A 24,805-nucleotide genomic window follows, 5' to 3' on the forward strand; every position below is an offset into this window, starting at 1 on the left:
CCTAGACTAGAGCTTTTAGGTTCATCCTAGGTCACAGCAACTTATCTATAATTACATGGTACTTTATCACAAAGGAGAGGTGAGAAAGTGGAAAAAAACCATTATGAATTCTTCCGGAGAGGGCAGGGCTGTGAGCAGTAGGCGGGGGGGGTCTCACCGTGTCCTGCCAGTGCGTTTCCCTCTGGCTGCAGACAGGAGACTGCACACCTCGGAGGGGATGTGACATGCACCGACAGCGCTCACACCTTTGTGCACATCCTGGCCTGTGGCAGGAACAGTGTGAGCGACAGCCCCAGGGCAGGGACTGTCCCCTGTGCTGCTGAGGGGCACCTCAGGGCCATGGCCAGCTCTGGACCGCTCAATTCAGGAAGGACATGGAGGGGCCAGAGCGAGTTTAGAGAAGGGAATGGAGCTGGGGAAGGGTCTGGAGCAGCAGGAGCGGCTGAGAGAGCTGGAAAGGGGCTCAGCCTGCAGAAAAGGAGGCTCAGAGGGACCCTGGGGCTCTGCACAGCTCCCTGACAGGAGGGGTAGTGAGCGGGGGAACAGGGACAGGAGAGGGAAGGGCCTCAACCTCTCCCCGGGAGGCTGGATATCACAGGGAACTTCTTCTCACAAAGGGTGATTAGATACTGCAATGGGCTGCCGAGTCTCTGTCCATAGTGTTTGAGGGAAGCCTGCACATGGCACTCAGTGCTCTGGTCTAGGTAACCTGGTGGTGTTCGCTCCTAGGCTGGACTCAGTGATCTGAGAGGTGCTTTCCAACCTGATTGTGTGATTAAACATCAGCCTGTTGCACCAAATGAGTTAAAATTTCTAGGGAAATAAAAATTTTGGTGCAATCACTGGAGTCCAGGCACAGGTAAGAAGCCATTTCCCAAACTGCTCTGGTGCTTAAATGTGTGAGCGCTTCAGTCTGAGCAAGGGGAAATGAAAGCAGACTTCAACTGCCCGTTTTATTTAGCGACACAGAGCACTCGCGTGGCTCTCACAGCCCGCAGAGCGCGGACCCCGGGGCCCGACTCCGCCTGCAAGCGAGGGTGTCACCGCGGCGCGGGGCCCGTGCCCGCTGCCCCTGGCCCGCTGCCCACGGCCAGGCGCGGCGACTGGCGGCGGGCCCGCGGGGCGAGGTGCGGGGCCGTGTGGTGAGGCTGAGAGCCCGGTGGGGTGAGGCTGAGCCCGTGGGGTGAGGCTGATAGCCCAGTAGGGTGAGGGCCCGTGCGGTGAGGCTGAGAGCCCGTGGGGTGAGGGCCCGTGCGGTGAGGCTGAGAGCCCAGTAGGGTGAGGGCCCGTGCGGTGAGGCTGAGAGCCCGTGGGGTGAGGGCCCGTGCGGCGAGGGCGCGGGGCCCGCCGGGAGCCGTAGGCGCGGCTGTTGGACTGCGGCTCCCGGCGCGCCCCGCGCCGGGCGGGGGCAGCGCTGCGGCAGCGGCGGGGCGGGCGCGGAGCCGCCCCGGCCCCTTTGTGTGCGCGGCCGCGGCTCCGGCGCCGCCGCCATCTTGTGCCGGCCGGGCCCGTGTCCGCCGGGGCTCCGCGGGGCAGCGCCGGGGCCGCGCTCCTGCACCGAGGGGCCGAGCGGAGCCCTCCCCTCGCTCCCCGCCCGGGGCTCGTCCCGCGGCCGCCGTTCGGCACCGTCCTGTCGGCGCCTCGCCAGCGGAGCGCGGCCGCCCCGCCCCGTCTCCCCGCCCCAGCCCGAGCGCCGATGCCGCCGCTGGAGCGGCCCCTGCCCGGGCCGCGGGCGTAGCGGCGGGCGCGGCCAGCGCCGCTCCCCGGGAGGCGGGCGCCCGGCGGGCGAGGAGCATCAGGAGAGCGAGGCCCGGCCCCGCGGAGCCGCCGCCGCCGCTGCCCGCCCCATCAGGCGAGCGGCTGGAGACCCGCCCCGGCCGGCAGCGAGCCGGGCCCCCGCCGCAGCACCATGAAGATCAAGGATGCCAAGAAGCCGTGTAAGGCCGGGCCGGGGGAGGCGGCGCGGGGGGCGCGGGGCTGCGCGGCGGGCGGTGCCCATCCATGGATCCGGGAGATGCCCGCAGAGACCCGGCTCGCTCCTGTGCGTCCCTCTGAGCGAGGTGTCGGGGTTCAGGTGATCCTCAGTGCTGGCGTCGGAAGGACTAGAATAGAAAGTGCAATAATCAGTTTCTTGGGGATGGGGCTGTGTTTGATGAAGATGGCACTTAAGCACTGTGCTGAACATCTGCGCAGGTGGCTGCAGCTGCTACAGTTTTGATTTTTAAGGGCTAATCAACTTCTAATTATTTTTAGAATATTTACTAATATTTAGATGTAACTTTCATTAAAATACGCTGAATGCTATCCTTTAATAATCACAGCTGTAATAATATTTCTTGCTATGTGTTATTCTGGAGTGCCATGTTTGTTTTGGAGGGCACAAACATGGTTCAGACTCAGGTAAATGTAAACAAAATGTCTTAAGATTACAGCTTCTTCTTGGAAAGAGAGATTTGGGTTGAGCGTGGTTAATCTGCATTGCATTGATGTGCTCTCAGTGTAACAGATGCACAGCTGTGCAAGGCAACACACCTGCCAGGCTCATACAGGTGTGCCTTAGCTGAAAAGGGTGCAGGTATTGCTCCATTGAGTTCAGAATCTTCTTTGTCATCATACTTCAGTACTTACTTTCTGGGTGAGTTACTGTATAGAAACTGTGGCTAGTCCCAAATTTCTAGGCCTTATGACTAGCTAATGAACAGCATAAAACTAAGACAGGATATTGGAAGTTGATGTTTTAAATCTATTTTTTGAGCAGCCCAAAAAGAAGAAAATCACCAATCTCATATTTAACACAGGAAGTATTAGCATAGCTCTAGAAATGGCTATAAAGGCTTTAAAAGTACATTGTTTCCTGTGGTTTGTTGGGAAACCCTAAATATGCATCTTATAGCACACAGTTAACCATCACCTCTTGTTAGTGCCAGTGTGTGGAAATTGCCAAACTGACTTTAATTATGTTTATGAAGAGTAAAATTCAGGCAGCATTTTTTTCCCTTAGTATAATATTAAGAAATCTCATCAAGACAGCAGTAGCTGGCTGTAAAATGTTATAGTGGTTTGATAATTGAAGTGGGGAGACTATGGCTGCTCCTGCTGTAGAAGCCTGCTAATTTCAGGACTGTCTCTGCTGGACCTCAAAGCTTTGGTTTTTTTAGTGGTGGATTTAAGCCTTATGGTTAAATAACAGTGCAAATGTTATCAAGAACTACTCAAATATGCTGAAGTTGTAGTTACTCTTCCAGTTCTTGAATTTGAACTTTGGTGTTGGTTTCATGGTGGGAATTAGAAACTGTTGGAACTGCATAAGCAGGAGGGGAAGGATACAGTGTCAAACTACGTTGTTTATTTCTTCCTGACTCTTGAACACACTTTGGAGCTGGTGGCTTTTAAAAGATAATAGCACAGAGTTTCTTTGGCAGTGAACTTTAGACTCAATCTGCAAGTATCTGCTCATGGTTAGTCACACTGAGAGAGCAGCTGAATGTTTGAAGAGGACCAGATCCACAGAAGCCCTGAAGATGGAAATTGATGTTCAGGGTTCTGGTACCCAAATACTGCTATCAGTTTGGCTTAAGTGCTTATGGACATGAAAGCTGAGTTTGGCTCACAATACCACTTTTAGACTGTTTACAAATCGTTTGGCTAAGACACTTGTAGACGATTTTCAATACAATTGCTGAGTGTAAGTTCCTTAGCCCAAGTGAGCACCTAATCATCTGTGATGGAGCCAGATGTGGTTCTGGGGAAAAATGAATAATTGTTACTTGATTTAAGAACCTGCAAAGTAGAATTGAGCAGATTGCTTTAGTCTATCTGTACATTTATCTGTGGTGTTTAGCCTCAGGAAGGAAGGCCTGATAGCAGTGACTGGCATGAAAGAGGTGAGGGTGGAATGGAGGCACCAAACCAGTTCGGAGTTCCTGATGTGGGTACACTGCCTAGACATGCTTGTGTGGTCCTCCCTTCCAGATCTTCAGCTGACTAGTGCTGTCACTAATTTGATGGAGTAAAAACTGTGAGAAACACAGCAGAATTTATGGAACGTGGCTTCTGAGATTTGCTGTCTTGTAAGACACTAGTAAAGGGCCATTTAAATCTCATCTGCTGGTGATGAGAGGAGTCAAGCATTTTAAAGGAAGAAAAATTAAAGTCAAGAAAACCTTCTACTAAGTCAGTGTAGCAGTGGAAGCTGGAGAGGTTGTGAAGTCTCCATTCTTGTAGGATTATTGAAAAACTTCTGAGGCCTCAAAGTGTTGACTGCACAAAGCTGTAGCTGACCTCATCTCGTGTTGGCTGTTGTCCTGCTGGTGTAACTGAGAGGTCACACCAGATGACCTCCAGAGGAACCTTCCAAGCAGCAGTTGCGTGATAGCTCTTCTGAGGAAATGCCCATGGGGAAGAATGGCTGGCAATTTTCAAGGAAATTTCCAAAGGTTATTTGTGGGTTGGGATGATAAATGTGAGAGCAGCAAGTGTTGCAGCACTGCTGCTGTGTGGGATCTGCCCAAAGGGAAGAGAGCAGGATCTCATTCACAGGGAGCCGTGCCTGTTGGCGGGGGAAGGCGAGGGCACTGTGCCAGCGTGCTGCGCCCTCCAGGGGAGCTGGAGCCCTTCCCCTTGGCTCCCGAGCCTAACCCAGTGCTGAGGGAAGGGCAAAGACTTGGAGCATTTGATACACTGTGTATGTTACCTTTTGCAGTTTGTTCCTTTTGATTGTTCAGTGAACCTAGATTGAGAACAAATGCCTGCATTTCCCTTGAGGTGAATTGAGACACGCTAATATATGAATGTACATTGCAGAGATTTGCAAAATCCTGCATGAATATAAAGGATTGATGAACAATTTCAAGTTTATTTTCTCCAGTGTGATTCTATGGATGCATGTAATCATTGTGGACACATGGAGGGTTAGTGTAGTAAAGTTGAGGAAAAATCTATTTGGGTTGATGGAGAATCCCTTATAAATAGATGTTTTGATTTTTTCCCCCATGGAATTTCCTGTATAGTTTTTTTGGTATCCTAGCATTTTCTTATTAGTCCTTGAAATCTGGTTATTAGCCCATAGCAGATGTTACAGGGTCTCACTCAATTGCAGTTGAAAAATGTATTTCTGATAATAGATTAATACTGCCAGGAGCAGTATATACTAAAAGTGCATCTTTAAGTGTTAAATTATGCCTCTGCATTCTGTATCTCGCCATAATAACACCTATCCCCAAAGAGACCGCTGCTGAAATGTCAACAAAATTACCAGAATGAGCAAGGAGGGAGAAGCTGAAAGCTGTGATATTTTGTCTTGTATTAAGCTTTATGTGGTACCCACTTGTAGAAGTGATAAAGCCCATGAAGAGCAGTTACAGTAATTGCCCATTACCACCTGTCCTCCCACTGTGAACGGGGCTGTTCTGGAGCGTGATTAGAGCTGCTTGAGTGGGAGTTTGCAGAGCGTGATGGAGTTTTCCAACAAGGAAAATGGGAAGATGTGCCAGGGTGTGTCAGATACATTTAATTTGCATGTAAATTCTGTCCAGTCCAAATGTATTTTGAGCTGGACTTGGAATATTTGAACCAAAGACCTCTTACACAACTTGTTAAGGAGAGTAAGTCTCCAGTGTCTCAAGGACTAAGGACACTTAAGTGCAGTTTTGCTCTGTAGAGGCTCATAGGCCATTTAGATTGGTGTTCATGGGCACAGCAAAGGCATTTTGCTGCCCAGCCCTCAGGTTAATTTCATTTAATTTAGCAGTTCAGCAAGCTTTGGTGTGTTTTCTCTTAACTCGTCCCATTGCTCACATTAGCTGCCTTAGCACCCCAGCTGATTTAGCTGTTAAAATTTGCCATCAGGTTTTACTTTGCTGCATGCTGATGTTATAGGGAAGTGCTGGAAGTATAGGAATGGATGCATTTGGAGAAATTGCACAATGCATTTAGTTTGTGTTTATAAACACTAACTGTAATAGTTCAGTATAAGTTTTAAATAGTTGTTTGCCTTGTCAGTATTCAGATAAGAATGGGATCAAGGTTAGTTTTGTTATCAAAGGCTACATACTGAGCTGAAGTAGAGAAGTTTTGGGCATCAGAACTGATGATACTGCATACTTTCATACAGAACTGTTGCAGTGCTGGCAGAAGTAAGTTTAAGTTTTTGTGGATTTCATCATCCTTTTTCTTTCTTGTATTTGAAGGCTGTATAGCATTTTGAACTTTGGCACTGTTTGGCAGTTGTTACCCAAGCCAGGTCTGTACGTGGAGTGCAACAGTCTTGTTTCTTAATAATGCAGAAGCTGTCTTACAGAGATGACACAAAATGTGGTAGGCTGTTCTTTGCTGTCACTGACAGCTGCAAATTTATTTTTTCCCCATGGTGCCAAACTCCCAGCTTGAATTAGGAGTTAGCTGCTCTTCTTTGAAGGTTGGTTCTTGTTAATTTATACAGGATTGACCCAGAGTGTTACTTTATCTTACAGGGAAAATGAAGTATTTCAAAGGTGTTTGTGTTTCCAATATGTCATTGCGTTCATAGGAAAGAGGTTGACAGGAATATGTTTCTCAGTTTTTAAAAGCGAAATACAAATAAAGCATTAAACTGAGCAATCTTAGGCCTGGCTTAAAAAGGAGGGAGTAGTTAAGTCTTTGTGTGTACTTCTGCAGCTTTGGATCCAGAATGGATGTACAAAATCAGAATGCAGGTGTATGGTCTGGGTGGAAAGCTTCGAAGGTCCCCTGAAGTACCCATGGAAAAGGAAAGCGCTTCAACCTTTGTGCTTGCCTTGGCACAAACAAGACGTGTACTGTAATTATTTCATTTGGCATCTGAAGACCTTTTATGATAAGATATAAGTAACCTTAAGACTGCTGCCAATGACTGTGTACAGCATGAACTTGAGACGGGCAGACATAAGAGAATGAGGCTTCCTTGTGTATCTCTGAAGATTATTAAGGTTTAGATAACAAGCAGCAGCCACACCAGCATGGCTTTTCTTACTCAGCAGAACTGCTCCATCATTATGTGACCACAGCACTCTTGCCTTGCAGGAAGTGCTTTTCTAATTGCAGGAAGCAGTTCTAGGGAATCCTTTTAAAGACTACCGTTTTTTTTAAATTCTGAGCAGGTTGCCCCTCAAAGCCGTCTTCACAGCATGTACTGAGCAATCTGTTGCTTTGTTGCAAAGGTTCCTGGTTGCTATGTCTAGGTAGGAACCACAGTGGCTCCTGGCAGGGCTGGAGAGTGAAAGAAAATCTGGATTTGTAATTAAGGAGGTTGTACATTATGCTACTCCACTTGCTGTCCTGAAGATAGTTAAATTTGGTGTGAAGTAACACATTAAACACCATATGGGTTTTGGCTTCCCAGTTAGTGTTCTACTTCATGTATCTGTCTCTTCTTGGATAGTAAAGATCTGTATTTTGTGTATTCTTAAATAGAGCCTGGCCTGACTTCCTAAAAGCAGAGTGTATGTTTTTGAAAGAGTTTTATGTAGTTTATGCAAGGCAGTTGAGCTTGTTAAATAAAAAGCTGGATTCCTACTTTTCCCTTTTTCACATTGTTGCTGACCACTTCACAGAGGAGCTGAACTTTGAAAAGTCAGGCCCTGGATTTTTTTCTGTGAATAGAAGTTAAATTCTCAGCAAGGAATATTTCTGAGCTGTGCATCACTTTTTGTGGAATATTTCTGGGAACAGCATTTAGAGGAAGAGCTGAAAAAATATTTTAATGATCTAATCCCCACAGAGCTGTGCAAAAAAGTCCAGTTTTAGTGCAGGGGAATTGACTCTCCTTATGGATTGAAGCTGTGAAATGATGGTTACAGTTGTGCAAGTCTTCAAACCTAGTATCTGCAGACCTGTAAGCTTGAAAAAAAGCTTGGGTAATTGGCAGTGGTCTCATCCAGATATATTTCTGTAACTGTGACTACTGGAAGGATCAAGCTGATGTGTGGGGATATTATTTTTCTAAAGGTTTTGCTGTTGGCATTATGCTCCTGAATCTCTCAGAGAAGCATGACCCACAAATACGAGTAAAAAAATACCTTTTATAGTCATTTATGTATCCCTGAATCCAGATATGATGGATCCTGAGCCAGGATCTACTCTAAGTAAACCTGCAGCAGTAAGAGGAAGGCTCATGAGGTTTCCATGTTGTGTCCATGTACAGCTACATTCAAATTCAGTAAAATCAGTGTATTTCTATTATTTAAAGACATCTCAGGCATGAATAAGTATCCTTGTATCCTTGCAATCCAACTGATTATGCCCTTGCCATTTGTGTGTACATGGATCCCCTTCTGTGTTTGGAAAACAAAATGGCTTTAATTTTCCTGGCTGCACCTGTAATAAAATCCATATAAATCAACCAAGAGTGGCTTGCATGCACAAGAATCCTTGTGTAACACCTTCTTGCTGGTATAAGGACTAAGTTAACACTACGTGGGCCCAGTTGCTTGTCAGAACTCCTCCACCTTGCAAATGAAACTTGAGCAATGTATTTTACCAGCCAAATCTTGACAAATTTTCAATGGAAAAATGTAAAACTTCCTATGATATGTCACAAAGGTGAAAACTGGCCTATTTCTTCCGTTTCAAGGTCTGCAAATGGCTGTTAAGATCAGTCAGTTAACCCAGAAAACTGATCATATACAGCATGATATTTTTCAGCATAAAATGTGCTCCCATTTAAATTATGGCATAAACGTACAGTTCAGCTGTTCTTGTTTGTTACTTGGTGTACAAGATCTATAAACCTTAAGACTTACAGAGGCGTGACTAATGCTGTATTTCCAAAAGCTTTTTGAATCATTTAACATGGGATGAAGTGAATCTTCTGACAAACAGGCATGACTTGCACCAAATCATCCTTAAACTCATCACATGAACTTTCAGCTGTTCCCCCCTCTTTCCTTTTTGGAGGACAAGATCCCAGTTATTCACTAGGCCTGGTGAACGGGAAGAATCCAGGTAGTGCTTGGGTTGGTGTGTTGTGGTTGAATTCTGCATGGGTTGGATTGACTCCTACAGCATGTTCTGGGCTGCTGAGTGATATTCATGACAGGAGGTTGAAACTTGGTGAGGTCACTTAATAAATCCTCAGCTAATTGTGGTCCATCAGTAAGATGACAAATTTTCTTACGTCCAGACAGGTGAAGAAGGCTGGCATGCAGTCACAAACTCAATTTGTGTGTGTCTTTATGCTTAGTCTTATGCTTAGCCCTCAGTTATATGGAAGAGGTACCAGCTTTACAGAACTTCATTTCCACTTCAAGCTAGATTTTGCTCACAGAATTTACCTTTGTATTTAAATTGAGTTCTTCAAGATAAGATAACCAACTAAAACTTTTTTTGTTAATATCTAACAATATTCTCTTGATGCCCCTTTCGGAAAGTTGAGGCATCATCGAGATTTCTTTTCTTCTTAAATTTAGCACTCAATAAATGAGCTGACACACAGCCAGCCTTGCCTAAATATAGTAAAATATTTTGGTAGATCATTCTTCTCAAGGATAGATCTCACTCGTAATGTAAATACAGTGTAATTGCATCTTGCTCATGATAAGCATATTAACATCTTTCTGATTTTGTTCCTGTGTTTCATATCTTCTGTAAGATATAAATTACATCTGAAGAGATAAATTGGAACTCAAAAAAAAAAAAGCAAAAAAACCAAAAAAGGGGGCAAAACCAAGCAAGTTCTAGTGTCAGCTGGGAAACAGAATATGAGCTTCCCAACTAGGCATCCAGGATCTTTTTTAAACTTAAAAGTTGAATTTTAGGTACTATTTCTGGGAAATGACAATGGGAAAGCACTCAGTTGAAGATGTTGTCTTTGCTGTAGGGTTTCTGAGTATCTGTTTCAGTGCACTTAGTTAGGAATATTTATTGATAGAGGCATATGCAAATTTTGGTCCTGCATGTCATAGACAAAATCCCTTTTAGGAACTGCAGTCATCCCACATACGGGACAAAGGCAAAGCATTTGTGGTTTAGTGTTGTTATTTCGTAGTACAGAAATTCCCCCTTCCTAGCTAAGATACCAAAAAAAAAGAAACCAAGAAATGGAACCTAAATTCAGTAATATTAATTTTCTCTTTTGCTTGCACTTTTTAATAGGACTTTTTGTTATCCCTTTAACTTCAGGAGATAGAAATTGAGCATCATAACTGCTCAGTTTTTAAAGTGCATCCAAATACATTAAAGCTTTTGTCTCAAGCACATTATGTGAGGGATTGTTAGAGGAGGAGTACCTGGCCTGTCCCTGTTGTCAGCTGAAATGTGTAACCTGCTTTCTTCAAGTGTGCATTGCAGTCTTTGTGCTGAACTACGTCAGAGCTGTTATTTTAGAAATGAAGGTTATTTAAATCCTTTGCTCTCAATAAAAAAAAAAGTGGTTGAATTTTGTTGGAGTTGGTCGGAAAGATAGGGTATAGTTTGGGGAGTTTTTAGTTCAGCTTTGTGAGCACCTTATAGCTTTTAAATGTGTAGAATTGCTCATTTTTCCATTTTTACCTGAGGCCAGAGAGATATTGAAGGTCATGTAATTGAGATGAGCACTCGTACTTTTCTCCTGTGAGATTTGCTGTTAATGTCTGTCTTGTTGAAAAGAACAGCCTGGGTTCAGTATGGCTTTTGCTCTTCAACAAACCTAATGGCTCATTCTTGTATCTTCACAGCTTTCCCATGGTTTGGCATGGACATTGGGGGAACGTTGGTCAAACTTGCCTACTTTGAACCTATTGACATCACTGCGGAGGAGGAGCAGGAGGAAGTGGAAAGCCTGAAGAGCATCCGCAAATACCTGACTTCCAACGTGGCCTACGGATCCACTGGCATTCGGGACGTCCACCTGGAGCTGAAAGACTTAACCATCTTTGCTCGAAGGGGAAACTTGCACTTTATTCGGTTCCCAACTCATGATTTGCCTACCTTTATCCAAATGGGAAGAAATAAAAACTTCTCAACACTACACACGGTGCTCTGTGCCACTGGCGGTGGTGCCTACAAGTTCGAGGAAGACTTCCGCACAGTAGGTAGCCTGGCCTGCCTCTGCCTCAGGCTGATGCTCAGAGCATTGCTGCTGATGGCTTCAAATAATCTGGATTTTGAAAAACTCTGGAAAGCTCTAATAGTTTTTCAGTACAAGTTGTATTAAGTGTGATTGGAAGTTAGAGCCTTCCTGGAATCCACAGCCCCTGTTAATTGTCCTTCTGTTTATGAGAGAATGGCAGCTTAAATATTATGTGCAGAGCTATGGAAGAACTGTAGCAAGCCTTAAGCCCCACAGAATTTCTGAGCTGTGGTTTTCCTGTGATCCTTGGAGTGTTAATGAAGTTGCAGGGAGCGTTAGTATGATGCCATTGAGCTTACTATGTGCTGGTACCTCAGAAATTACTGTTTTGATTTGTAAGATGGGGGAGGGACCCCAAAAACCTTGAACAGATTTGCAGATGTGAGTTCCACCAAGGTGACCCTCAGTGGGCCTCTAGGCCACTTTTTATTGATTTAAATTGATGAGAAATGTTATTAATTTTTCAGTGGAGTAGTCCAAGATCTGGATTTACACTCGGATTAAATTGCTGGTTTATGTATTCAGAATTTAGGTCTGGGTTCTCTGTTGGATTTATAGTAGCATGGAAATTCCTGAATTAGTCACGTGAGATAGCTTCTTAAAAGTTGGGCTGTACAAATATAGTCATAAATTTGTAGCACATTTGTGCAATGTTCGAACATGTTGCTAGAGTCTTTTTCTTCTTTCTTAACACAGATTGGAAACCTCCAGCTGCACAAACTGGATGAGCTTGACTGCCTTGTCAAAGGCTTATTGTACATAGACTCTGTCAGCTTCAATGGCCAGGCAGAGTGCTATTATTTTGAAAATGCCTCAGATCCCGAGAGATGCCAAAAGATGCCTTTTAACCTGGATGATCCATACCCATTGCTGGTTGTTAACATTGGTTCAGGAGTCAGTATTTTATCAGTCCATTCCAAAGACAACTATAAAAGAGTAACTGGAACAAGGTAAATTAAAAACTTGCCTTGGGGTTGTTACTCTATGGGGCAATGACATAAGGATCTTTCATGTGAGGAAATTCTATTTAAAAGCAAATTTTCTCTGTCCTTAGTCTAGGTGGAGGGACCTTTCTTGGGTTATGCAGTTTGCTGACAGGCTGTGAAAGTTTTGAAGAAGCTCTGGAAATGGCATCCAAAGGAGACAGCACACATGCTGACAAGCTGGTTCGGGATATTTATGGAGGAGACTATGAAAGGTTTGGTTTACCAGGATGGGCTGTAGCATCCAGGTAAGCAGGACTCTCTTGGTGGGTTCTTTTGTTGGTTTGGGGAGCTTCAAAAACAAGACTTACACTATTAATGCAGCAAGAACTGCTTTTTTGCAAGATTTTATTGTAGTCAAGTCTCATTTTTATCCTAAAAGTGTGTATCCTCAGCTTTCCTGGAGGTTTAAAGCTCTGTGCACCTGCAGGTACCTGCTAGGTAGATTTTGAAGAAACCTCCTGAGGTATTTCATGCACAGCTTTTTGTGAGTCAGAGGAAAGGTGAGGTGATGGCGAGTGCAGAGGTGGTGTGGTGTAACCCAGCAGGCAGCTAAACACCACCCAGCCACTCAGGCACTCCCTCCAGTGAGATGGGGAAGAGAACTGGGAGGAAAGAAATAAAATTGGTGGGTTGAGATAAAGACTGTTTAACAGGACAAAAATGGAACAGAACAGAATGGTCTCCTCCCAACTCCTTATGCACCTTCATTGTGCTCACTGCAGTGAGGAGCAGAAAAGGCTTTGACTGTGTGCAGGCCCTGCTCAGCAATGACAAAAACATCCCTGTATCAACATCTTCCAGCACAAATCCTAAATACAGCTCCATAGTAGCAACAATGAAGAGAATTAACTATCCCAGCTCAAGCCACCACACAGCTACTAGGAAGAAAATCAACTTTGTCCCAGTCAAAACCGGTACAAGAGAGGGAAGAAAGTACCAATTTATTTTTGTTTTCCTAGGATCTTCTAGTAAAGCCATTGTCTAGCAGAAGGTGAGTGGGAGATGGCTTTCGTGTTGCTCTTACAGTGGAGCAACTCCCAATTATTTTTTGGAAATGTGGCTGTCACTACAGACACCTGATGTAGTGTTCTAACAACTTTTCTTGCTGATGAGGGCTGTTGAGCACAGTTTCCACCATGAGAATGAATGTCATTGTCAATGACAGAGGACTTTTGTCACAGTTACATGAATTATTTCCTTTGGGGAATATTATTGATGATATTACAGCTTCACTACCCTTACAAAAGATAAGAAAAATAAACTCTACAAGCGAAACTAGTATGTACATAGGAGTGTTCATTAAATCTTTGCTATTATTCCATAGTGAGTCATAATTCATGGCAACTTAATTGTTCTCCCTCTCCAGCCACCTGAGTCCAGCCTCTTGAGAGCCCATGTACTGAGAGGTTTTAACATGTGCAAACTTTACACTTTAGTCGATATGTTTTAACTTGCTTTATGTTGGTACGTTCTGTTCTCATTTGCTTTTTAAGATCCTTAAGAGCTTTAATGGCTTTTTAAGTTGTAGAATAATTGGGATTCTTGCTCTCCAAACTGACTTAGATCTGACACAGAGTCCTTGGTGGTGAAATATCACATAGCTACGGATTCTTGTTGTTTCTTTTGTGCTGTGCATGGTAAGGGAAGTGCCTTTCTGATCCAGATCTCTTCATTTGTGCAACCTAAATTGCATTCTGTCAGCTGTTTTATTTTGTTTCAGAGGGTTGTGTTCCATCATAAAACCATTCAATTAATCTCTGGTTTTCTTCTACTTCGAGAATAGAAGAATTGATAGGTAATTGTGAGGAAGCAAGTATGAGAAGTGGAGGATTTACCAAGTGACTTAATTTATAGTGACTAGATCTGCAGAGTAGTCTTCTGTGAAGCATAAGACTGTTTTGTTGTAGGTGGTTCTTTGTGGAAGTCAATAATGTGAACAAAAATATTTTGCTGGGGGCTGTTATTGTAACACAATTAACTGTTTCCTGTGAAGGAATAAATACAGTGTAGTGTCAAATTGCTGTATTTAATACAGACTTAAAAAGCGAGTTCCTCAAAGAGGAAAAATGAGACACAGGTTCTGTTACAGCATAAAAAATTCCATTCTGAAATTATTTCAAATGTGCATGAATCACTTTGTAACTCATGGTTATTTCTCCTGTTCTAGTTTTGGGAATATGATCTACAAAGAGAAGAGGGAGTCTGTCAGTAAAGAAGATCTTGCAAGAGCCATATTGGTCACCATTACCAATAACATTGGCTCTATTGCCCGGATGTGTGCAGTAAATGAGGTAAAAGCTTCTGACAAGAAATGATCTGTCTATTTGTCTTCATATTAAATGACTGCTAAAATGGTGTATAATTTTAAACCTTTTAATACATTCTCAAATGAAATGAGGGAATTATGTAGTAGCTTTGAGTTGGGCCTACAGTCACCCTGTTTTAGCAAGGGGACTTCAAGTCCTTTGTCACGACATCCTGTTTACCTGCAGGCTTTGTGCTCCATTCTTTTAACAAAGCTTCTGATCAGGTGCCCTCCCCATTGGCAGAAATATCCTTGTCCTGCTTCTCCAGACAGGCAAAATATTCTGGAGCAATTCCTGGTACTTTAACCACTGAACAGTTGGGTTGCAAAAGACCCCTGGAGATCATGTATTCCAACTCCCCTGCCAAGGCAGGGTCACCTAGGGAATGCATCCAGCCCTGAAACACAAATTCAGAGACAAGCTGTGGACTCTGTGCTTGGAGGTTTCAAAATATGTGACTTAAATGCTGCAGATCCTCAAGTTGCTGAAAGTCCTGCTTTTACCAGTGCATAATGGTGGTCTCCAGCAGTTCCTCCAAGCTGAATTTATTCTCTGATCAAAGACTTGTTTCTAGTTAAACATTATTTTTAATTTTTTTCTAGCTCTTGAGAATTAAAGATTGCTTTGACACCTATCATCTTGCTGGTTGATACAGAGAAGGCTTCCTGCCATCTTCTGTTTCTCAAAGTTTAAAAAAAGAACCAGTTTGTATTCAGTATTCGTGTGGACAGCCAAGAAGTTGGGGAAGAATACTGAATTTAGGCATAGAAGATATGAGTGTCTGAGCAGCAGGGATTTCTTTCTTCATTATCAACAAACTTGGGATAAAATAAGGTTTAGTAACAGCTTTTTTGGAGACTATGCACAGCTGAATTTAGAGCTCTGCTTAAAATCTTTGGATGTGATTGTCTCAGAAGTACCAACAGCTTTTGCTTAATTAGAAGCCAGATTAATTAAATTTTCTGGTTTTAATATTGTAGCTTCTTCCACAGTTTCTTTACCTTTCTCTCATGTCTGTCCTGGAGAAGAAAGGTAGTTTTGTGAGTGTTATCTAATTTTGGTTTTTTGCTTTATGGCAAAGCTCAATAACAAGAGAGTTAAAATGAAGGTGAAGTTGAAAGTACATTCTCATGTCTTAGGCAAATGTATGCAATTTATATTTGAGGGTGGGAGAAAAGGAGGATAAATCAGAACTTGTAAATGGCACAAACTAGCTTTATTCCGAGGGGTTTTGGTCTAATTCCAGCTATGTCACAGAACTGCAAACCATAAGAAGTAGCTAATAGGGCACATTGAACTGATGTAGAAAGATGAAATAAATGTAATTATTTTGACTTCCTGCAGTAGAGCAGAATTATGTTTTTGTGCTTTAACTATGTGTCTACTTTGTCTTCACTGGGAACTAATCAAGATGGTTAAAAAACAGTTGCATATTAGACATTTGACTACAGGTTGAAGTGTCATATTAGTTTTTGTAATAACTTGGATATGATCACTTATTTAATGCAATTAAGTGCTTTCTTAAGCACTGTGCTAAGGAATAACACAATTACATTTTCTTTGGTTCTTCCTCTCCTGTTGTTAAACCAGTGTTTCATGTTTTTGCTTAATGCCGGATTTACTTCAGTTAATGGGGAGTATTAAATGATTTTCACTTTTTTACAATTGACTTGATTAACATTCACAGCTCACTTGTAGTATTCAGCTCCTAGTCTGATGTCAGGCTGAGGTATACTGAGGTCTGAAGATGAAAGGAACATCTGTCATGTCTTACTGCCTTCGGCTTCTTTACAGTGCTGCCTTGTTGCATATGGATCAAGCAGCATTGTACAGGGCTATGAAGGCATTGAGTCTTCTCTACCAAACAGAAGTGTCTTTCATTTAATTTCACTTTTAGCTGGGCTCTTTCTTTAGTGTAATTGCTAAAAATGCTCACTTAATTTGAAACACAAATGCTACTTGTCTGTAAATTAAGTCCTTTAATTCTCAAGGGTTGCACCATTTTTCCTTTTCCCCAAGTATGCTTGTTTTAAATTTTGGAATCATGTTTTAATTGTGGGTTGTTTGTTTTTTGTGGTTTTTTTCCTTGCTCTAGACAGTCTTCTCTTTCATAGCTTAAGTTTTCAAAGCTGTGTTAAACAGTGAAAAGACTTAATCCTTTGCTGTTTTTCTTTTTTTTCTTTTTAGAAAATAAACAGAGTTGTGTTTGTTGGCAACTTTTTGCGTGTGAATACTTTGTCAATGAAGCTTCTTGCATATGCACTGGATTACTGGTCAAAAGGCCAGCTGAAGGCCTTGTTCCTAGAACATGAGGTATGCTGTGGCTCATTTATCTCTGTCTGTTGTTTCACCATAAATCAGAAAAGCCTCTATTGAGTAGCTCTCATGTGTGATATCCTAAGGCACCAAGTGCTCAGTAAATATTAGAAATAAGAGGAGGTTTGTCTTGCTGAATTGGTTCTCTGGGAACAGTTTTCTGCCAGGGAAGTACTTCAGTCACTTTGGGGTATCACAGTTCATGCTGTGGATCTCTGGAGAGAGACAAGAAAATGTTAAACTCTGTGCTAAGGGTCACCAGTCTTCCTTGGGCTTGGGTGGAAACAACAGTAAGTACTGTGTTTCAAAGAGTGCAGAAATGTAAAGCTTGGCCCTTTGAAACATTTCCATTGTTCTCAGCTGAGCTTGAGCAATGTCTTGAAAGTCGGGACTGCTTTGACAAGGCCTGTTTTCATTCCCCTGCAGACCCCTCAGAGCTGTTGTAGTGATTGTATGCTTTGAGAGTAACCTGCTTTTGGGCAGCTTCTGCCATCTAGGCGAGTATGCAGTGCTGAGCACTTTGACCTGTTTTGGTTAAAATACAGGCAATCAGTGTTAACTACAAGTGCAACACTTGCTGACTTGTAGCTTCTGGGCAGTGGATTGGGAAATTTTGTCCACAGTTTCTTGTTCTGAAAATATTACAGCATTCCATCTGTTCACTTCAGTTGATTCTCACAGCTCTTTTCCTTTATTGCTTATCCCGAGACTGACAGTCTGTCCTGATGTCCACAGTAACAGTGGAATGGTTCCTTTTAGTTCTACCCTCTTTAAAATTTTCTTGGGTAAATTTTAAACTCTTACATTTGCTCAAGTGTATATTCCAAACACTTGAATACTTCTTAGTTACAGGAAAGGGGAAGATTTCACTCCAGAGGGGGAAAATAATTCAACAGGAGAACGTGGTTCTTTGCATGCAGGTACATAGACAATCCAAAAGTGTAGATTGCTCAAGGAATTTTTCACTTGTACTTTAGTAATAATATTGCTATAGGTATTGAAGATTTTTGAGCAAGCAAGAGATGCAGCTTCTCTAGGAAGAAACCAAAGAAACCAAACCTGATTTCAATGCTTTTGGTGTCACTGATACCTGTCCTAGAGATCCTGCAGTGTATGGTGAGGCTTGGCAGGAAACCTCCTAAAGTTAAGCTAGATAAGAAGAATAAAATGCTTGTTTCACAAAGCCTTCAGTAATTACTATTAAATATTATATATTAAAAGTGTATAGTGTTCTTTCTTCAGCATTGATCCATCAGAGGATTCTTGTCACTAAAATGTGATTACTGCAAAATTTAATACCCTACTTAAACTTGATTTTTTTTTTTTTTTTCCAACAGGGATACTTTGGAGCTGTTGGTGCTCTGCTTGGGCTGCCAAATTTCAGTTGAGATACCAGATGTCACTACACTGAACTATTTTCCACCTGAATGACACTTGTTTGTTGATGGGAACTAAATCTGGGGACGGGAGAAGGAAATAGCTGATTTTCTGTAACTCTTTTTAAGAAGTGATTAAGCTACTGAGTATTGTTGTTGTAAGGAACGGGGTTTCACTCTGCTGGGCATTGGCAAGTGAACTGTTTGTGCTATTATTTATGTTCTTTGGTACGTGTAGCCAGTAGAGAACTTCTCATATGCAATACATCCTCTGAAAACAACTTTCCAGAAACTCCAGAAAAAGGAATGCCAAACCCTTAAGTTTGCTCAGGATGCAAATATTGCAGGTTTATTCCCAAGGCTTTAGGCCCATCAGTTTTCTATGTAATTGATGTCTGAAAAATTATTTTCATTAGTTGTCCTGTTTTTATGAGCACAAATTTTATGTATACTTTCAGAAAACAAAAGACAGCAAGGTACTATTGAAGAGATAAGGAAACTATAGACAATTGCTTCCCACAGTAAACACAGTAATTATTTTATTTTTATGTGTAATGGAAATAATATTAATGCTTTCATTTCCAGTGGGAAGAATAGAAACATAAAGAACAGCCAAAGCAACAGATTAAGCAGTTGATACTTTGAAGGTTTTATGAAGATACTCACCTTAATTTACTGGGAGATTCAGCTGGTATTTTGGAAAGATTCCTCTATCTTTGATTGGATTTGGAAAATAGTTCAGTGATTAATGAAGTCAGGTTCTGAGGGGAATAATTTTTAATTTTTTTTATTTTTTGAGGACATGACTTCCAAAATGCCTTCTGGATTACTTTTTTTTTGCCTCATAAGTTCTGCCATCGTGAATCATCATTTGTAAAGGTACAAAGCCTGAGAGAATTGAAGAAATCAGTGTCAAATAGATTAATTATGGGACCTCATAATTCTGATGTTTTAGCTTATTTCTGTTTTTGATGGAAAAATTTTTGCCCCATCCTACTGATTTGAAATTGTAATTTCCCCATAATTTTGTAAGAGTTGATCAGAATTCAAGTAGATGTTGAATTTGAAAGGTTACCTTTGGATTTGGAAGTTTGTTTTTGGAAGTTGAGGACAGCATCAGAGTTTGTATTGCAGCAGCAAATGGACCAATATTTAATGCACTTCAATATGGAACCATGCATCAAATTGTGGCCTTGGGATAAAATCCATACTCTGGAACTGATTTTTGGGGTTTTCTGTAGACTTCTAAAATTTACAGTTGTGATTCTTACAATAACTTTAGTCCTAAAGCCAGGGCATGAGATCTTAAACTTACAGGACTATTGTAAAGTCAGTAGCTGTATGACTTTTTGTGGACTAAAGAGCTACCCAATTTTGTGATATTTTCATGTTAAATTTATTTCCTGTAAGTGCATGAGGAGCAACCAGACTCAAACACATTCATATCTTGGGGTTTCAGGTTTTTAAAACTGATTGCTCTAGTATTCCACAGCATGGCTGTGTTGTATTTACAGATACATCCCCTTTATGTTAGAAACCCTTGTGCTATCTTCAGTCTTCTCTTTCTCAAAATTCAAAGCCCCAAACTAACATCAAAGGTTTTTGCTTTTAAATTTTTCTGTGGTCCTTTAAGAGTACAGTACTTTAGAGTAGGCAACTCATTAAGTGCAATGCTAATCACAAATGCAGTTCCATTTATTGTTGCTTTTCCTGGTACTTGTACTACATTGCCATTGTGCTTGCTTTGATGTTTCACTATAGACCTAAACAACTAAAAATTACACTCACAGTTCAGCTGATGTAATGCTAAATCAGAGCGCTTCAGAAAATAAGTGAATACGGTTTTTATAGAATGTCTTTATAAATGCTGTAAGCTGTTCCTTTTGAGTTAGGATTGACTATCAAAAGTAACCTTTCTGTGGTTATAAAACTGTGTAATAACTTAATTTTCTGAATGTTCTGGCAGCCTGCTGAAAATTTTGCAAACTAACTGCATATTTTACTTGCAAAGGGTGCTTTAGGAGACATACTACATCTCCATTAGAAACAGTTCCTTTAGACCATGTTTATTGCTACTTCATTTGTGATACTGAGAGTCCTCTTGAAGCAGTAGTTAGAAGCTACTTGTATATTTAACCAAAAGCACATATAGAAGATGATTACCTAATACCCATAGTTAATTAAACCAGTTGAAGTTGATGTGACCTAACATACATTTTTTAAGTAAACTGTACAGAGTTACAAAATAAGCAAATGGAGTAATTCTTGAATAGCTGTACTGTATAGAAACTACTGTGAGAATCAAAAAGTATGCCCTACCTCTGTTATATTTCCCTTGAGCTTCTAAAAAAATTGGCTTCCTGTTGCTAATTTTATCAGCACAATTGTTATTTCATTACAAGAGCAACCAGAGCAGTTGTGAAGCCCTACTGTAAAGCGCAGGGATCCTGTATTTAAGCCACATCTTTGGGTTTCATCTCATTTTTTGTCAACTTAGAACTTGTTACTAGTCTCTAAAGATTGACTCTACCACCAGGAGAAATGATAGGCATCACAAATAGTTGCAAGATAAGCCTTAATGTCTTTTCTTCTAAATTCTCTTGTAAACAGGTTGAAAAGGCTTGTTTCTTTTATATGAATCACTGAAGTATGTTGCTTTTTCCTGATGTAGTCTGTTTTTACTTTCATCCTTGCCATTTCTTTTCCTCAGAGCTAATTGGTTGGAGCAGCTTTAGGGTGAATTGATTCAGTGTGATATACTATAGTAGAGAAAATTTGGGGTTTTCTCAGGACTGCTGTTGGCTTCTCAAGTGGAACCAGTTTCTAGAGGAAGATTCTGTGATAGTTGTTGAAAGTAAAATGTAAGACCCATTTTGAATGTGTAATCATTTGCAGCTCAGTCAGCCATGTGAGTGCCTTTTAATTTTTTTCATATAATGCCAATTCTATGGTACTGGGACTTTATCCATGAGGTTTCCTAACCAATATTACTTACCAGAGAAATGGCAGGTAATTCTATTGGCTGTGGAGATGATCCTTTTAATCCAGTGTAGCAAGAGATACCAGGAAAAAAAATCAGGTTTCTGGTTTCCTATTCCTGTAGCCCTTAATCTTGGGGTAAGGATTTTGCATTTCTTGGTCTTATCCCTCCAGCTTGCTTCTTTCAAGTATTATGCACAGTTTTAGTGTATCAGTATCTCCCTAAAAATCATGCAAGTTTATAGTGAGATAAGTACTGTTTATTTCTGAGTAGAGAAGTTCAATCTTAGGTGAAGTTATTCCAAGCTATTAAACATAACCACTTTGAACTTTCTAAGTCTACTTGGGTAATTGCAGTTTGAATGAAAGGGGAACTCTTACAATACATCTTGAATATTTAACAGGCTGGAATTAAAACACCCTCAGTGTTCTTTACTGAACCTAGCAGAGGTTTAAATACAAACAATTTTTCATTCTTTTGAGTAAAGTCTCAATACATTTAGGAGTTCAGAGAGAAGCTGCAGCAATACACCCGGTGTGTTAGCTTGCTCAGGATTTCCAAAGCATGTTCAGGTGTCTGCCCTGCCTTTTGGAGATGTTTCACTCTCTCAAGCACCTGTGTGATTCCACCAACAGGTGCTCATAACACAGAGTTACAGAGTGGAAAAAGAGAGACCAGCCACATTGTCCCACTTAGCCTCAGCTGTATATTCAAAAGCTCTGGCTTCTCCTGATGGATCATCTGTTCCTTCAGTGGTACTGTGACATTCCTACTTGCACTGGAGTTGGTAGTATAGATGCAAGGTGCCTTTAAGGGCTGTAATACTCTCTGTCACTACCCAATATAGGTTTTCAGGAAACACCTGTTTCTATATCAGTTGAAATAACTTCTCATTTCTAGGTATTTCAAAATAACAATGGGGTTTTAACATTTGGAACTGTCTTGGTTTAGTTCAGTTTTCTGGCTAATGCACCAATAAATGTTACAGTTTAGGTTTGCCAATTTTAATATACTCAGAACTTCTGAGTGTGCCCTCCCCCCAGGTGCCTTCAATGCATAACCAGCACAGGAACTAATTAAAGGGTCTTTCATCTAGAAGAAATCTCTGCTAGATAAAGACTAGATGGTGTCTTTCACCTCCAGGCAGTAATAGTCATTACTGGATAAATTTGGGGTCAACCTGTTTTTAAATATCACTTTCACTGTTGACATTCTGGATATCACTGTGATCCTGAAGAGGCAGTGAGTTCAGAGCAGAGGTGAAGGTCAGTGTGGTTCTGTTGAGCTAGTTCTGGTTATAAGAAGATTAATTCTTTCCCTTGTCACTTGTCCTTCTTATCTACATCTTTTTATGTAGGCTTGAAAACCATGTAATGTGTAACAGAGCCTTGCTGAGGTTAAAAAGTGAACAAACATCTGTGGGTCAGGTTGTAAGTGTTTGAGCAAGGCCTGTAGGTCCCAGTGCAGAGCTGGGCACGCACTTGGCACAGTTTCTGTTTGGGTGTGGTAGTTTTTTCATTTCCCATTAATGCACAGTTGGCGGGGATGGGCTTCACAATCATTGTGAATAAAATGGGAGAATTTAGTCCTCAGACATGACCATGGGATATTAAAAAATGCTTTTTCACAGTGTAGAAGGATAATTCCTGCTTAAAGTTTTTTAAAGTTTTACTGATGTATTCCAAAGTACATCCACTAGTATTTTGGCAACTGTGGTAAAAATAGTAATTCTCTTAAGTCAACAAGTCTGCAAACAAGCCTATTTTATTAGTTTCATTTACATCACACATGGAAAGCATATTAAGTATTCTTAAAAACACACTTTTGAAAACATCTCAAATGATGCTGTAATATGTCTGTAATTATTAATGTGCTGATGGAATATGTTTGAGCAATCTCAGTTTGTATAACTGAGTGTCAAATCCTGCTTACTCTGTAGTTACTTGAGTAGATCATTCTTTTAAATTAATGAGCAAGATTTGGCCTCAAGGTCTTCTGCCTGGGGAGCACAGTAATGCTACTTTGCATATTCCTGCTGGTGCTAAATCATTTGTTGAATATAAAGATTCTAAATAGAAATTGTAAATAAAATATTTATGGCCTGGTCCTTTTGACAGACTTAAATTTTATCATTTGCCAATACTTTTTGGCCTTATTTTGAGTTTCCCTTTTGTGTTTGGTTTTTCTGACTGTGTGGACTGTGTTTGTTAATGTGGCAAGTCATTGGCAGGTGTGGCTTCCTGTGCTGCTTTATGTGAGGCCCGTGGCACATTAGGAGACAGATGAGTTTTCATAGCTGGATTTCCATGTTATCCTTCATCTTGTTTTGTTACTGTAGCTGTTTGCATAGATTGTGTCAAGTAGAGCACAATTGGCATTTGTTCTCTGCTAAAACTTCCAAGAAAGTCAGTCAGTACTGAAAATGTTTAGGAAGCTGTTGAAAAGTCAGAAATACCCATTTAAAGTAATTTTTGAATCTAAATATTCTAATTAGAATTGCCTATAAAATGAACTGGATTGTCTTTGCTATAAATTTCTGGCATTTCACAATTCACATTTCTGGCATCAGTTTAAGAAATTGTAAATACAAGCTTTGGGAGGAGGTATGTTATTTTCAGATTGTGCATTATGAAAGACTAGTGAATTAGTATTTTGAGACATATTCAATTACAACACCTAGAAACATGAAAATTAATGTGCTTGTTTTAGGGTATAGAGGGCTTTAGATATCCTGCACTTGTACATTCTTGAGTTTTGGCATTTTAACAAACATTTAATTTTTCATTTACTGTCTCATCATATGCAGGCCTCATAATCACCAGATGCTGTCTTCAATTATTTGTTTTAGTTAGCAGAGCAGAGAGGTAAATTTGTAACTTGTAAACCCTGGTAGGATGGAAGTTCTCTGAAGAGCCATTTGGTTAAGTTGCCTTATTCTATTACATTGCACTCATGGTATGTCTCTGCTTTCTTGTTTACTGTTCAGACACTGAAGATGTGATGTAAAAATATGTGCTACAAATTTTTCATCATAAATTACTCATGAATACCTTTGTGTCACCTGTTTAAAAGCTCTTGTAAATGATGCCTTTATGCCATCTGTAATACAGCTCTTGTAAATTGTTTAAATTATTTTTCTTTTTATAGATTCTCATTATTGAATGTACAGATTAGATCCCTTTAATATGTCACTGAGTAATTTGATTTGGGCCCAAATATGGACAATACTGTAATTCATCCCATCAAAACTGTAAATAATTCTTTACTGCTTGTTTGCATGAGTGAAGTTTGAATTTCATTTGCTTTGTCATAAACCAACTCCTCTGTCACGGGCCTACTTTTTACAGTTTATTTCCTGGTTTTATTACCATTTGTTCTGTACGAATGTTGAAACAGTACTTTGTCTTTTCCTAATAAATAATTTGAGATTGTTCATTGTTGGCTTGCATTTGTGGGTTTTGTGGGAGGGATTTCTGGGTGTGTTCTTTTCCTTTGGCATTGTAATTTTCTGCAGCATTTGATACTGGGGGTTGTTGCAGAATTATCTTTAACTAAAGCAACGTGACTGCTGTGGTTTCATGCTCTTTTCTTCCTCTAATAAGATGATAATTCACAGCTCAGGTCCTCTTTTCAGAACACTGGATGTGCTAGGCAAACTGGTTTGCAGCATTGAAGAATGAAGTGTGCTCTGGAGGCATTGCAAGCTTTCCCCATCCAAATCCACTTGGGAGCACCTGCTGCTCCCTGCACATGGATGGGGAACTCTGTCATTTTTACTG

General features: G+C 41.1%; 1 protein-coding gene across 3 annotated transcripts; it reads left to right on the forward strand.

Annotated features, from left to right (window-relative positions):
• Window positions 1–1,437: 1,437 nt before the first annotated feature.
• PANK3 (pantothenate kinase 3) lies at window positions 1,438–24,461 on the forward strand. 3 transcript variants are annotated; one of them, XM_056502129.1, is made up of 7 exons: window positions 1,438–1,937; window positions 10,668–11,020; window positions 11,759–12,012; window positions 12,117–12,293; window positions 14,216–14,339; window positions 16,542–16,667; window positions 18,008–24,461. In XM_056502129.1, exons 1-7 carry the CDS (start codon window positions 1,910–1,912, stop codon window positions 18,056–18,058), a joined length of 1,113 nt encoding a protein of 370 aa, XP_056358104.1. In that variant the 5' UTR covers window positions 1,438–1,909; the 3' UTR covers window positions 18,059–24,461. The 3 variants fall into 3 exon arrangements, with proteins under 3 accessions (XP_056358104.1, XP_056358103.1, XP_056358105.1); XM_056502128.1 differs by lacking the exon at window positions 1,438–1,937 and adding an exon at window positions 1,958–2,041; XM_056502130.1 differs by lacking the exon at window positions 1,438–1,937 and adding an exon at window positions 1,989–2,074.
• The last annotated feature ends 344 nt before the right edge of the window (window positions 24,462–24,805 follow it).

The sequence above is a fragment of the Oenanthe melanoleuca genome, chromosome 13 (assembly GCF_029582105.1).
Source record: "Oenanthe melanoleuca isolate GR-GAL-2019-014 chromosome 13, OMel1.0, whole genome shotgun sequence".
Taxonomy (NCBI): Eukaryota; Metazoa; Chordata; class Aves; order Passeriformes; family Muscicapidae; genus Oenanthe; species Oenanthe melanoleuca.